Below are 15634 nucleotides of genomic sequence, written 5' to 3' on the forward strand. Positions count from 1 at the left end.
CGCGCCTCATTTAGCCGGATGATTCCCAATAAAGCAGACAGGTGTGGCCTGACAAAAGCCAGCACGATGACTGATGAGCAGAGAGGCGCAGGCCCGCCACTGCTGCTAACAAGGTAATTATGGGCAATTTTACACCAGATTTCACCGGCCCCGGCGCTCAGCACACACCTGCAGGCATTAAACAGAATTAATGGGGGAGTGCTGTGCTCCCATGCCAGGGGGCTGGGTCATTGGCAACACGGAGCCTGGGGAAGGGGAGGCAGGAGGAGGCTGCCCCAGCAATTCCCACGGGATGTGGATTCTTAGAGTGGTGCCAGTGGGGAGTGAGCTGGCACGTTAATACAGGGGCAGCACCTTGACCCAAGAGCACGCATCTGACCTTCCCACACCCCAGCGGGAAGCGCTGGGAGAGATCTGGCGCTGTCCTTGACAGCCCCAGGTTGCTATGGAGAAGGCCTCAATGCTGGAGCCAGTTCCTTCCTTTCAGTGAATTTTCTGTTCAAAGTCCTGGCTGGCCCTTTCCTCCCTCCTCACCCCAAAGCCCATACCAGCTCCCTTTGGGGCTGCCGCAAAGCCAAGCTGGCCTAGTCTATCTGCATTCATGGCAAACCTGGCCTGCTGTAACTTTGGGTCTTGGCTGTTTTATCAGCTGGGGATATCCCCCTCCCAGTGGTGGGCGTCCATTCGCTAGACACAACTTCTCCCCAGCCAAGGGCCAGGGCAGAGAGGAGCACAGGGAAGGAAGAGAACCAAGCAGTAGCCAGCCCTGTCTCAATGCGCCCCAGCCATGAGGAACTGCGCCGATCTAGGAGCAATTTCAGTAAGGCAATCTAGTTCCTCGCCACAGCAATGGCCACTGCGGGGTTACTAATCATCACCTAGCGTTCGCACGCTGCATCTCATCTTCAAAGTGCTCTGCAAACATCGCCGTGTACAACTAATGATGCTGTTCAGAACAAGTCCTAACTAATCACCCCCCACCGAGGCACAGGCTTGCTTCAGGTCAGCGGTAGAGCTGGTGGCAAAACCCAGGAGTCCTGGCTCCCATTCCTGCACTCTGACTCACAGGCCAGGCCGCACGTTAACTCACAGCAGGCTCAGGGCAATCACACGCCGTGAGCTGGAATTTATACGACAGTAAAACTGATTTGGGCTTTGGGGTTTTGCTGTTTGCCTAAATCCAATCCAGCCCTCTGCTAAAGTCCCGGATCAGGACTCATTAAGGCAGCTGCAGCAGGCGATCAGATTTGTTCTCCCCTAAATTGGGCTCCGCTGGGGCGGTTGGCGAGAAGCGGCTGTTTGTTCGGCATTTTTAAATTAGTGTTAAAAGCTGCCCCAGCGTGTTAGATTCCTCCTCCTCTGTGGTGAAATTGACAAGGGCCGTGCATGGGGGGAGCGACAACCCCGGGAAAGAGATGACACCGCTTGCACTGCTGCGCGGGAAGGTCACAGCTAAACAAGGCACATGGGAGCGAGAGCTGGCAGGGAGATGGAGGCTCTCCCAAACTTCCCACCCCCAAATCCCCACCCACCCCGGCTCCAGCCCTGACAAACAACATTGCTCTTCTGCTAATTGGTTTCACAGGGTCCTTTTACATAAACCAGCAACTGGCTCCTCTGAGCGCAAGATGAGTGCTTGCTCCTCAGACATGCCAGCCAGAGTGGGCGCAGGGGCTGCCAGTGGCAGAGAACAGGGCGCAGGCCAGGCCAGCTGGCTGGTAAATCATTCCTAAGGGGACAGCCCCGTTCAGTTCCATACTGGGTCCCTTCTCGTACTAAGCACTTACGTGCATGCCAGATCAGAAGGCCCCTGCTTGTCAGACAGGCTGGAGAAAGAGGATCTGTTTGCAGAGATGCTGGGAGCACAGAATCACTCACATCCAGTGTCAGGGTCTCCATCTCCCAGCTAGGAGACAGCTGCCCCTAGGGAGAGGCTTGGACTATGCTGGCTGCAGCAGTACAGCATCCCCTCACCTCTTCCCATCACAATGCTGTGTCAACACAAAACAACAGCACGTGACCACACAGGGGGCCAGACACTGCAACGCAGCATTGCTACACGACTGGGTCCCACAATACCAAACACAGAGAGGTGTCCCCCCTGGGATCCCTCTGCCCCATGCTCTGATCCCCGGACCCTGCTTGCATCTTCCTCAGGCTGGATGTCCTCTCAGTGCAGGAGTCACTGAGTGCAGCATGGGTGCTTTCCTGACTGCACTCCCAGTCCCCGAAGACGCTTGATTCTAGCTCTGCTTTATATTGTGCAGGTGGTCTGTGTTAAATAATTGCAGCATTTCTGCGCACAGGTACACTCCACCATCACTGTGCAGCACCCACAGCTTTGTATAACTGTAGGACCTACAACCAGCACAGCGGCTGAACACAACAAAACAGTCACCAATGACCCCCTCCCCCCCCTACCCCCCGCCCACCATAGGCTCGAACAAAGATGAGCACACGCTGCAAGGGCAGATGATGATTGCTCATTGATTTATTTATGCAGGACCTAAAACTAGTGTGGCAATTTCTTAATTTATTTTTAATGATTTAGGGACAGAGAGACCTATATCAGGACCAGACAGCAGCAGCTAATTGGATGCAGCTTGTAGCCAGCACATGCCATGTCTGATGCATTCAGTGTGAAAGGCGGGAGCCCAGATTCCTCAGTCACTCACTCAGTCCCTGAGGAAACCCCCCAAAGACAGGGCCCATGTGTAGAGAGCAGCCAGCCTGTGGGTGCAGTGAGCCCCCTCCTCCGCAGAGGGCGGAGCAGCACGAAGGGGAATGTTAAGGGCCAGATTTCAACATGCTCAGCATGCCCAGTTGGGACCAGAGCCCCTTATTTCAGGGCCAAACGGGAGCTGAGCTCTTTGGGATCTCTGGCCCCAGCTGTGGGTGCAGACTCCTTTTGAGAATCCTGGCTTCACCGGTTACCCCTCTGCCCCGAGAGGAGTTCTAGTCTAGGGCTGGGGTATTTTTAAAGCTTCCCAGAACAGCACCGAGATATGTGCTCTTCCTCTGGATTCGCACAGTGGAGTCATCTGTTCCAAAGATGTTTGATAAGCGGATCCCCGTTAGCCACAGCTGGGTTTCCCATACAGAACATCCCCATCTCTCCCACCTACCCAGCTGAGCCAACACCCCAGCAGCCTGTCAGTGCGCAGCCCCACCGGTGAATAGCTTGGCCTGAAGGTTAGGAGGCCTTGTTACAAGCCCGTCCCTTGGGAGCCTCAGCTCAGTCAGGAATCCAGGCTGTTCTAGAAGCTGTAGGAGCACATTCTGTTCTGGTGCGAGGGAAGCAGAGAAAGCGCCAATCCACTGGCCTGCACGATTGCTGCTCCCACCAGGCAGAACAGGCAGGGGAGAGCCCACTTCCTGCACACAGAGTCCTGGCCCGGATGGCAGAAGTGCAGGCAGTAGCAGTTGGGTTGGCTGCCATTTAAAGCAAACAGTCCTCGTGGCTTTAAAAGCACTTTTAGGTCTATGACACTGCAGTGTTCCACCTTCCAGACACTTGGGAAATTCCTTCCTTGACCTCTCTGGAATCACAGGGCTGTCCCCCTTTGCAATTTTAGGCAAAACTAGAGATCCTGAAATGACAGGCTGACGGGGCAAGTGATGGGCAAGCTTCTTCCTAACATAGCTCTGCCAAGGCACCTCGCTTCTCACCTGCAGCACTCCCAGTATTTCACTCCTGGCTCCCATTCCCTTCTCAGTGTGTCACTCCATCCTGACCTACAGCACCCCAGCAGCCCCTGGGGCCCACCCACAACATGTCCCCTCCTGCTGCCACTGAAGCCAATGGGAATTCGGCCACTCACTTAGAGGCAGCAGGATAGGGCCCATGTGAGGTCACATGAGATCAGGGCATGCATCTCTTTATATGCAGAACTGGCTTCAGATAGCTCAAAATAAGGTGACAGCTGGTCTCCTGGATGGCAGACATACCATGAGGAGAGCAGAACCGGGGTTATTTCAGTCCTAAAGTGACTCCCAGGCAAATAGCAATCTACATAATACAATTCCAGGAACTCGCCGTGTGTCTCACTCTGAAACCTAAAATCTCTGTTGAGTCAGTGTGAAGCGATGGATACAGCTACAATCATGGTTGAGAGCTCTTTCTGTTCAATCATCCCTGGGATGCATGGTCTGCTACCATCCAGTTTTTAAGTTCTCAGCCACTTTGAGCTTTTTTACACACATGACTTTATGAATTACGCCCATGTGTCAGCAGGACTTTTAGCTACTAGTACATAATCAACACGTTCGCCCTTCCAGCACCTACTAATCCAAGGAGCTCACTACCCTTTAAAGACAGTAACAAAGCTTCCTAACCCTCTTAGGAAGCTGGTCACTAACATTAGCGGCATTTTACATATGGGGAAACTGAGGCACACCGAGGTCTCAAAACATTTTCAGACGTGTCTGCTAATTCTGGATGCCTCAGTGATTGGGGCCCCAACATGGGACAACTTGGGCTTCATTTGCAGGCGTGTGCACCTGCTGCTCCCACTGACTTCAACCGGAGTGACAGGAGCACAACACTTCCTGAAAATCAGGCCCTAGTTGTCTCAAGCTGGGCACCCAAACACAGGGGCCATTTTTGAAAACGATGGCCAAGTGGCTCGCCGGCAAAGCCAACGTGACTCCCAGTCCTGTGACTTCTGAGTTCTTATGCTTGGGCGTCTCAGCACCAGACTGGCCTTGTAGGATTCAGTTACCAGGTCACCTTATAATAGAGCTGCCAGGCCTTGAAGAGCCCCTCCCTAGACGGCTATGCTGGAATTCTCCCTGGCTACCACACCCAAGAAGAAGGGGCTCGACTGGAGAGCTCTCAGCACATTAGCCTGAGCTGGTGGGAAGAGAACTCCTGATGGACGGATGATGAGGTGCATTTCCAGGTCAGGATTTACACAGTGTGTGTGTTTTAGCTGATGAGGAAGGTACGCAACAGGGAGCGAGGCATGTTTCAACACCCAATGCCCAGAAATGCTCCTTCTCCTATCACTCCGTGCCCCGCCCCCAAGATCATTAAAACTGAGTAGATCTTAAACTCCTCATGGACGTCATAGTCTTTACATTGTTTGTTTTTCCTTCCTGCACATCCTGCCCAGTCTGAGGCAGTGAAGCTAGGTGGGCCTGTTACCTTTTGTAGGCCAAACCCAGCCCTAATGCAAGCTGGTGCATCTCCTGCTGACTTCAACAGGAAATGCGCCTGCTTTGGCACTTGATGAATTTGGTCCCCTCTGTCTAACCAGTATCACTCTGTTTTTAGCCAGTTCCAATGTCAGAATCTTAGGTACTAGCCCAAAGCTGTAAGGCTGGGGTATCCAATGCCGCAGAGAGCAGCCCCTGCTCTCCCCATCCCCCTAAGCAAACTTTCATTGATGTTCATTAATCATACAAATCTTTCTATTGATATTACATTGTATAAAGATTCTTTCTTTAAAAGCTCTGATGATTTGGGCAGAAACTACTTGACTAAATCTTCTGAGTCCCCTTCTGTCACCGGGAGAGAACAGCTGTGAGGAAGGGACCAAACTTGTCCGGGAGATTGTGGGATTTCTCTGTGGGGGTCTAGGTCTCTCCCATCGCGGGTCCTTGAAGAACAAAGCGGTTATTTACTGGAAGGGCTACTGGTTCCTACAAACATGACACTGCACGAGGTCTCACTGGGGAGATTACTGTCCGCTTCTATATGAGGAGAGATTAATAAGATTGGGACTTTTCAGCTTGGAAAAGAGATGACTATGGGGGGATATGATTGAGGTCTATAAAATCATGACTGGTGTGAAGAAAGTAAATAAGGAAGTGTTATTTACTCCTTCTCATAACACAAGAACTAGGGGTCACCAAATGAAATTAATAGGCAGCAGGTTTAGAACAAACAAAAGGAAGTATATTTCTTCACACAACGCACAGTCAACCTGTGGAACTCTGCCAGAGGATGTTGTGAAGGCCAAGACTATAACAGGGTTCAAGAAAGAACTAGATAGATTCATGGAGGATAGATAGCCAGGATGGGCAGGGATGGTGTCCCTAGCCTCTGTATGCCAGAAGCTGGAATGGGCGACAGAAAATGGATCGCCTGATGATTACCTGTTCTGTTCATTCCCCGGGACACCTGGCATTGGCCACTGTCAGAAGACAGGATACTGGGCTAGATGGACCTTTGGTCTGACCCAGGATGGCCATTCTTATGTTCTTATGACTGCTTTAATGCTAGCAGACATTTTGGAAGAGCCATTAAACCTTATGCTTCAGGGTTTAAGCCAATCTCTCTTTTCTGGAGGCTAAGAAGTTTCTTGCACCTTCCTCTGAAGCATCTGGTGCTGGGCACGGCTGGAGACAGGACACTGGACCAGATGGCCCCCAGCTCAGAGCCAGCGTGGCAATTCCTATGTGATTTAAACCTTGGCAACAAGGGGTGATAAGAAAACACTCCTATACCTAGAACACGGGAGTCGGATGGACCCTTTCGTGGGTCATGCACACAGTATGGAACAGTGTGTCTTGTGCTTAGAAGTGAGGATGGCATCAGAAGCCCTCCTGCCAAATCCATAGCTAACTCGCTGCAGGACCTTGTCACTTCCCTGTCCTGTGCCTCAGTTTCCTCCTCTGTAAAAGAGGGATAACGGTCCTTACCCCCTTCCATAAAGTGCTTGCAGCTGCAGTCCCTGGGTGGAAGGTGATGGGCCAATCCAGCTCCCAGAACAGAACGCCTGCAGCTCAGCCCATCTCTGCTATAGGATGGCTCAATGCTCTTAATCACTAGTATTTTTTATCATTAATTTGAAACAAAATCCCAGTGGATGGGTGACAAGCAGACATTGTCGGGGCAGGGTTCCCACCCACTGCTGTGAATGGCAGGCATGTGCCTGCAATGGAATTACACTTCTCAGCAGGGCCAGTGCAATAGTCACCTCAGTGCCAATAACCAGCCCGAGCTGAGTGACTTTGGGGAACAGGAGAGGCACGACTCTCATTTCCAGCCTTCATCTGATAGGACACTGAAACCCAAATAGATTAGATACTGTGCTGAGACTCCGGTAATTAACACCGTCAAGGCCTGCCTGGCCCGGAATCCGTGGGTAAATAGAACACATCAAATAGAATTACCCACCAATCCCTCCTAATGCACTTGGAGCCTGGCCCAACAGACATGTTAACATTAATATACACAATCTTATTAACTGAAGGTCATAAAAGCTGTCACAGACCAGAGATGATGAACTACCACTGCCCAGGGGGCAAGGAAGAGGGGGGAAAGAACCCAGACCCACGGCTTGCCTGAGATTCCACACCAGGATCCAAGGAAACCTAGGAATATGTGAGGAAGGTCGGAGCCTCTGGGTGTGAAAGTACCGAGAGAGAGGCTATTACTGCAAAACCGGGGAGAGGGAATAATAAACAAACAACCCATGATACCCAGGCCACGTTTACACTACAGGGACCATAGTGGCATAGCTTCATGCCAGCAGCACACTGGAATGTAGTACCGCCTGCACCGACGGAAGGGGGTTTTCCGTCGCTGTATGAACACCACCTCCCCAAGCTACAGTAGCTACATCAACAGGAGCATTCGTCCACTGACCCAGGTTTCTCTGCCTCAAGGGTAAGGACAGCATCGCTCAGTGGCTTTTTCACACCCTGGAGCCACACAGCTATGTTAACCTCCATTTCAGGTGCAGCCCAGGCCTAAGAGCCTGCCATCTGAGGATCTCAAAGCACTAACTATCACCATTTTACAGAGCAGGGGAACTGAGGCACAGAGCCAGAGTGTGACTTTGCCCAAGATCACACACAAGTCAGTGCCGGAGCCAGGAACAGAAGCCTGGAGTCCTGGCTCCCAGCCTCTTGCGCTAATCCACTAAACTGCACTTCCCCCTTTGTACAGAAAAATGTGACATCCCCACCCCCATCGCATGGGAAGGCATGCGCCCCATGGGTGTCAAGGGATCAGCAGCAACAGGTGAGACAGGGAATTCAGGCTTAATGTGTCAGAACAAATGAGGGTAGAGTGACGTGAGAGGGCCGGGGAGATCCCAGTCAGGAGAGCAACTAGTGTTGCTGGGAATTCCGCATGGCCAAGGGCACGCATCACCAGAGCAGGCAGGGAGCCAAGGGAACGTGCTCACTGGGGCCAAGCAGGAGAGAGAGACAATAGAGATGGCAGTGTATATAACTAACTAGGAGAGAGAGGGACTCTGCCTCTGTGCCACCCTCCCCATGTCCCTAGCCCTGCACTCTGCCAGCTCTGGTCTCCTTGACACTCCCTTTGCCTCCACCCCATTTCTCGAGCCACCCCTTGCACCAGTACATCTGCCCTGTGCCTCACAGCCTCCCTCTCCAAACACTGAGAAACGCTGTCTGAACAACTGCTCCCTGGAAGATCTTCCCTGCCCGAGAGCTGCTAGCTCCGTATCTCCCACTCCCTGCTCAGCCATGCTCCTGTACGCTACCCATCTCCTTTAGACTCTAAACTCTTTAGGGGAGGAAGCTGGGCTTCTTAATTATCCGTACAGGCACGTGCACACCAATGGCACTCAATACGCTAGTCCACCACAGCCATGGCCAGTGCTGAACTGCCCCCTGCAGTGTATTCTCCAGCACTGCATTCAGCATGTGTGCGCACACACCCATCCCAGACATACCTTGATGATCTTGGGGTCTGTACAGCGGCTGTTGCCATTGCTGGCGTGCATCCAGCTGCTCTCGTAGGCCGGGCAGTGCTGCCGCAGGGTGCACCTCTTCTCCGTCACGCACCAGCCACACTCGAAGCGCGGATCTGCCTTGAGGCAGAGGCCACAGCTTTCACGCAGGGCCGAGCACTTGTACAGGTGAGCTGCAAGGGAAGGCAGAGGGGTGTCAGGTCATCCACACATTGGTGTTTTTTTATGACGAGGGCACCTGCCCACCTGCCCATAAGGACCCAGGCAGAGACCCACTGGCTTATTTCGCACGGGCCAGCCAAATGTTTGGGAACCGCTAACACCTTGGGATCTGCGCTGACCAGATGGCCTGGAGTGCGGTGCTCTGCAGAGGACATGTTTCTGGAACAAGCACGTCTTGCTTAAGGGACTGGCTGGCTCAGGGGGCTGGGAATGGGTATGAAGGGCTTCCTCTCTAGGGCCCGGCTCTAATCAAGCCCCAGCTAGAGGCTGATGGCTGGGAGGCTCGCGAGCGGGCTGTGCAGACAGATCATGTCCCCTGCTTACCCTGGATGTTCTGGGGGTTGTCGATGACAAAGTTTCCATTCCACACCACGGACAGGTTCACGGGCAGGTCGCTGATGTCATTCCCTTCGTAGAAATACTGCAAGGGGAGACACAAGAAAGCAGAGCCCCTTCGTCAGTGAGGGGAGGGAAGCCAGACGTGCCCTGATGGATGTAGAGAGGCCCAGGAATCTCCCCGCTAATGCACTATTCCCTAGTGGGAGCACGGAGAAGGAAAGAGACTTGGCTCAGACGATCCCGGCCAGCAGGGATGGGTCTGGCACCACAGGTGCCTTTGTGCCACTGGTGGCTGACGGACAGGCAGAGAGTGCTCCCGCCCACAGGCCTCAAGTAGCAAAGAAAGAAATGTCATGCAAACCACGGGTTTCAAAACAGCAAAAAGCCCCATTAACCAAAGAGATCCCACAGCCAGCCGGAAACTGTCCCTGCCGGGGAGCAATAAACAGAAAAACCCCAGCACACCTGCGCCCCCAGCAGCTAGAAGAGGGGCTGGGGCGATGCTTGGGGGCTTGCTACATGCTAAGGGGGCACGGGGGCAGGAATGGACAGGAGGTGGGGGAGCATGAGAGCCGCCTGGGGACACTGAGCTCATAGGCACCTTGCAGCCAGAGCCGATTCCGGCAGGGCCATGCTGTACTGGGTTTGCTTGATGTGGGCACGCGGCGAGACCCATTCCCTACTAACACTGCCCTTCTCTAGCACCTCCCCGCTGAGGAGCAGCGCAACCATTACCCTGGCATGCCCCACCCTCGCCCCAGAGATGGGGGAGGGGAGCTGCTTTCAATGGCACTGTGCCCTACCGCAGCTTCTTCTCCCTCAGGGGGCTTTGGACACTACCATACGCCTCTCCTTGCTGCTGTGGAAGGAGCTGAAGGCCAGGACTACTAGCCCCATCTCACAGGTGCAGCACTGATGCACAGCGATGGGGGGAGGGGAGGCTAATGCACAGCCTCACAGATCTGGGGGAATCTGATACGTTCTCATCACAGTCAGAGACTCCTAGCACTGACTGGGCAACTTCCCGTTCCCTGTGGCTCTGCCAACGTACCTCAGTCCTAAGCAAAGACACCCGCTGCTATTCCAGTCCCGACCCCCCCCACTGCTCTGCCAATGTTTCACCAGGCTGCCTCTCAGCACCCACTGCCATTCGGATCTCATGATCCTCCCACCTCTGCTGACACCCTTCGCTCCTAACCTGCAGTCCCCGCTCCCTGCTATTGCAGGCCTGGACCTCTCGCTGCTCTAACAACCCACCACAATCCGGATTCAAAACCATCTCTGTGATGCGGGCAAGCATGCATTAGGGACTAGGGCAAGGCAAACCCGGAAGCACAGAGAGACGACGTGTCTCTCTCTGGGAAGGGTCGGGATGGACCCTGCTATCTGCAGCAGCTCACAAAACAAATCTGTAAGAGTGTCTTCACCAGAGCAGCACCGGCACCTGCAGCCCAGAATAGGTGCCATTCTGGGAACAACATGGGGGGGGAACTGCTTTGATTAATTATCCCTCAGTCCTCATGATACACAGGCTCAGTCTGTGGCCAGAGTAAGGAGCGTTTCCCCTGGCGGCCTGTTTAAATGGAACGATTGTGCTGTCCACACCTTGGCAGAGATTGGAGCTGTCTTTCTGCCCTCTGCAGAGCACAAGTGATGCTGGATTCTCCCTTCAGTGGAGCACAACTCCACCCCCCACCCCCTCCATGCCTGGATTGCAAAGCCCAAGGAACTCAAGCCAGGCTCAAGCTCTGGGGAGGTAAGCAGGGGCAGTTCAAAGACACAGAAAATAGAGATTAGAGCTCCAGCAAACTGCTCACCCTGCCCCTGGGCCAATTCCCCACCAACACTGTCTACCTTGCTTCTAACCTGAGCCAAACTCCTGGCAGCCCCATCAGCAGTCCCTACACAGCCCCTGCACGCAGGCGGAGGATTAATCGATAGGGAGACAGGAAGGCAGTCGGAACCTTCCCTGACAGCTAACGACCTCCTCTGGCGAGAGATTCTCCGCTCCTCTCTGGAGAAAATGACAGGCGTGTCAGGAGAGATTAAATGAATGATTCATGGGTTGCTGGAGTTTGTTGGGAGCCACATACACGGCCGCATTGGTGCTCTTTGGCTCAGACCCCACCCCCAACCCCTGCCAGTTACTCTGCTGCCCAGCTTCACAGACTGGGCGTGATAACGGCGGTAGCAGGGTAAGTGGCAGCATTTCCCCCTGGTCCATCCCTTCCTTCAACACCAGTTCTGTGCTTGGCTCAGAGGAAACTGAAGTGATTCATTCCCCCTTGCAGCCCTCAGATGGGACCGAACAGATACCAGTACCAGGGGGAGGGGCTTTCTCCTGCCAGGGAGCCAGTAACACCTCTGCATCCCCTTGCCTGAGCTAAATTAATCACCACGTTGTATTAGATATGGAACTTTTCATGGAAGAATCACCAAGCTCGCTACAAATGGGGAAACTGAGGCAGAGAGCAAGAGTGAGGTAGGAGGAGGTGAGTCACCTGAGTTCATACAGTGAGTCGGTGGCAGAGCTGGGAATAAAACCCAGGAGTCCTGAGTACCAATCCTGTGCTCCAGCCACTAGGATCCTGCCCCCTCTGTGTGAAGCAGCAGCAGTGGGCTGAACTGCACAGCTTGGGTGGCAGCGGCATGAGTCCAGCGGTGACAGACCAAACCTGGCTCCGTGCAGACAGGAGTCATCCCCCCTTAGGGCTGGGTATACCGGAGACTCTGCCAGAGTCGAGGAGTTATTGGGACTCACGCTAGCCTTCAGGGCCAGGTGCCATGGGGTCACACAATAGCTGGGTGCACAGATAAGATGGAGGGCCTGATTTGGGCACTACCTGCCTTTTGACAGATGTGTTAGCTTGTACCTTAAACTACACATGCACACCGGGCAAGGTCAGACTCATCAGTGGTAAACGGACTGGTTCCTGTGCTGCTTACTGAGCAGGGGAACTTCCAGGAGACCTGGAAATCGTGCATCCCGACCGCCCTTCCATGGACACTAAAGACCCTAGAGCACCTCCTATCAGAGATGGATTTCACCCTGCAGTCCGTAGCCATTAGTTCCCCAGTGCAATGTTGCTGTGCACCGGTTGGCCATTGCCCTTCCTCCCAGAGGTGGCTGCATTTCAGCGGTGCTGCATGTACGCCTGTCTGTACAGGTGCACTTTGGGAACTTTTGGGGAGGGAAGGTGCTAAGGGAATAAGATACTAGTAGCCTGTCTACACACCCGAGCAAAGTCAAGGGGGTTAGGACTCAGAACGGAACATATGGAGAGAAATAGGGCAAGGGGACATTTTTCGTGCTCACATCAGACTGCCCTACTCTGTGTCAGTGCACAGCCTGGATAAGCTGCCTCTTGGCGCTACTGCAGCAGCCCCCCACTAGCTAGCAAGGGGGCAAATTCCTTGGCCTTTCTGGATGGGACCAAGAGCACATGTGGGCAGGGCACTAACTGGGCTGTGCTGGCCTCCACTAGAGGCCTGCACAGGGAAAGGCATGCCTGGTAGTTCAATGACGGTAGCACGGGGTGATCTCAGTGCCAGTGTTTGATCCCTGATCAGTGTAAAATCAGAGGGACATTTGGGCTCTGTGCCCTACATTCATGGGAGTAGGCAGGAGGAATGGCTACTCCCCATGACTTCTCTCTGCCTGGGCCAGAGACCAGATTACACCCTGGCCCCTGCCCCATTACTGGTGCACCCAGAAGAGATGGGGGCCTTCCCCCTCCTCTGAATCTGTGCACTGTAGTTATTGGGATGTCTCGCCTTTAACCCAGCTGGCGGGCTGAGAAGCTCCCCCAGTGCTCCTCTGGGGATTGGCCAAGAGGGAGCACCTCAGCGGAAACCAACTGCCCCACAAAGCCAGAAAGCCCTGCAGGCCCACCCCTTCCCTCCTTCCCACATGGCGGCTCAGGGCAGGAGACGCGCCAGCCCCTCTACAGGGCTCTGCTTTACTGGGGCCATTTGCCTCATCCCCAGGCTCCCAAAAGCTGGAAGGGGAGGTGCCCACAGGCAGCATGTGTTGCTGAGCAAGAGGCAGAAGGATGGCCCAGGAGATGGAGCAAAACAACTCTGCTCCAAAGCCAAGGAAGCAGCAGGAGGCGACACATGAAGCAGTACTTGGGGCCATTCTGATCTCATTGTACAACCTGCCCCACCAGCCTTGGGTATCCCACACCCGGGCCGCATCACAGGTTACAATCCATGCATGGCGCGCACTCCCCCCCCCCCATAGTGAAATGCAGCCACCTCCAGGGTGGAATGCAGCTGCTGCTTGCTCAGTGGTGCAAGGCAGTTTATGACAGGAAGTGAAGAAGAATGACACATCCAATTGAAACCACCACTGGGCTATTCATTATCATAACCACCAAGAGCTCTATTTTCCAGCTCAGCTGAAAGCTTCAGCGGAATAGCACTGCCACCATCAACACCCTAGTGACTCACGGCTCCAGCACAGACTCACGCTCAGCTGAGCCAGCACCAGCACTACATGAGGTGTTCCTTGGCGGGCTCCCATCCAACCCTCCTTGGCACATCATAGCCAATGAAGGCCTTTCACGTCTGAGCTCCGCAGGCCTTCCCCACTGGTCCCAGGATGACAGAGCAGAAGGGGGTAGGAATTCAGATCTTAGCAGGTGTATCCTCCCTTCTGTCCTACCTCCACCTCAACAGGTGGGCAGAGCCTGAAGGACCCCCTAAGAGGGACAAGCTACATTAATGAGTGGAGACCGTCAATCGGCAGCCTTGGGAAGTGGGAGTTGGGGGAGGGGCAACGGAGCAGGATTTAGCTGTGACGAGAAGCATGGCAGCCTAAGTGAAATTGGCATTTTCAATTTGTACTCTGACATGTCTCATTTGGGGCCCTGGCATCTCGGGAAGGCTTCCAGCCTGCAGCTGTCCGAAACACTTATTTGCATCTCTCTGCCCCAGCTCCTTTTGGAAATGAGTTCCTTCTGGGTGGGGGTGAAAGGAGAAGAGAGATGATTAACCCTTCACGCGCCAGCCCTGGAGACAGCAACAGGCACATGTGGAAGGCTGGGAGGGGACAGACCCAACAGACTGCGCATCTGCCTCTGGAAGAACAGGCCTCCCCACTCAGTTCTGAGACTCCTGGAGCGACGGCACATGGCCCGGGCAAGGAAGGGTGCACTGGAAGGGCGGCACTGTCTGAGCAAAGCAAAGTGCACGGTGAAATGGGAAGAAATGGCAGGAAGGGTCTCCGAGCTGCACACACTGCCAGCCCTCGCTCTGCCAAATGCACAAATGATCATGGCCAATGGTGACAGCTCTGCCCTGGTTCTGAAGTTCACTTCAGTCATGTATGACCTTCGCTACTGAGATGAGCTAAAGCCATGCAACTCAGATGCCAATTACAAACACCCCCGGCCCTACAGGAGGTTTGGAGCCAGGGCTTCAGTTCAGCCCTTCATGTAGACGGGAACGGTTGGCTTGAGGTTCAGCTTTTGAGTCCTTTGGAAGGTCAGGAGCATTCATATCAAACCCATCTCTAATTTCTAACACACAGTGTGATGAATCGGGAATCTGTCTGTACAGTCTATGAATTGTAGGATTATGAGTTCTATGTGTCCATGTCAGGCAAACTCCATTCTGAATGAGCCGCCTTTTGACTTGTCCCTGATCTGTTTGCCTCCAAGCTGGGGTGAGGGTCCAAAGGCTGGTGGCAATCGAAGAACAGAAGCTAGCTAAGTACCCAGTCCTTTGAAATCTATTCACAGTAGACAGAAGATTGGTCCCTGGTTTAGGAGGTGGGGAGGTCACCTTGGCAATAAAGTCACCCGAAGGGATTTCTGCTCATGTAGGGAAGCTGCCCTGATGCAGAGGGGCTAAAGGTTTTAAAAAGGCAGAGGCTGGTCTGTTTGGGGGCCATTTTCTCCAGTCCATAAGGGAGAGGCCATTCACCATGTAAGAGCTGCGTGAGGATGGGACATCCTGCCTGCCTGCTCCGAGATGGTCCCTCAACGGCTCACAAGGAAAGGTAAGATAGGAAGCGAGGGCTGTTGCGGGTTCAGCTGTGCATTGTTTTGTACGATCTGCACTCTCCTGCGCTTTACATGATTAAGGATAGAAGAGCGTCAGGCAGTTAGACTGAACAAGTGTATGTGTAGTGGCTGCTTCACAACTGCAGTGTGCCCCTGGAGCTGAAACTGGAAACCAGACGCTTCACACCTTTGGGGTGGAGTTCTGGGACAGGGTGTGTTTGAGTAAACGGGGAATCTGAAGTGTCAACATTGCACCCAGAGAGGCTGGACAGAGGGTTCCAACATTCAGAGGGGGCTGCCACATAGATGGTCTGCACCCTGAGAGGGTGTCTAGAGACCCCAAGTTTGGGGCAGTGGCTGGACTCCATTCAGGCTCCAGAAGTTTGAAACACC

At 53.8% G+C, this 15634-nt stretch overlaps 1 protein-coding gene across 5 annotated transcripts in view; it reads right to left on the reverse strand.

Annotated features, from left to right (window-relative positions):
* PLXNA1 (plexin A1) overlaps positions 1 to 15634 on the reverse strand; it is a 284683-nt gene that overhangs the window by 72658 nt on the left and 196391 nt on the right. For all 5 annotated transcript variants that reach the window (XM_042849837.2, XM_005288414.5, XM_005288413.5 and 2 more), the window contains exons 11-12: positions 9219 to 9315; positions 8655 to 8845 (exon numbers count right to left, since the gene is read on the reverse strand). In XM_042849837.2, coding sequence (XP_042705771.2) covers positions 8655 to 8845; positions 9219 to 9315 — 288 coding nt within the window. The remainder of the gene's footprint in view (positions 1 to 8654; positions 8846 to 9218; positions 9316 to 15634) is intronic.

This window comes from Chrysemys picta, chromosome 7 (assembly GCF_011386835.1).
Source record: "Chrysemys picta bellii isolate R12L10 chromosome 7, ASM1138683v2, whole genome shotgun sequence".
Taxonomy (NCBI): domain Eukaryota; kingdom Metazoa; phylum Chordata; order Testudines; family Emydidae; genus Chrysemys; species Chrysemys picta.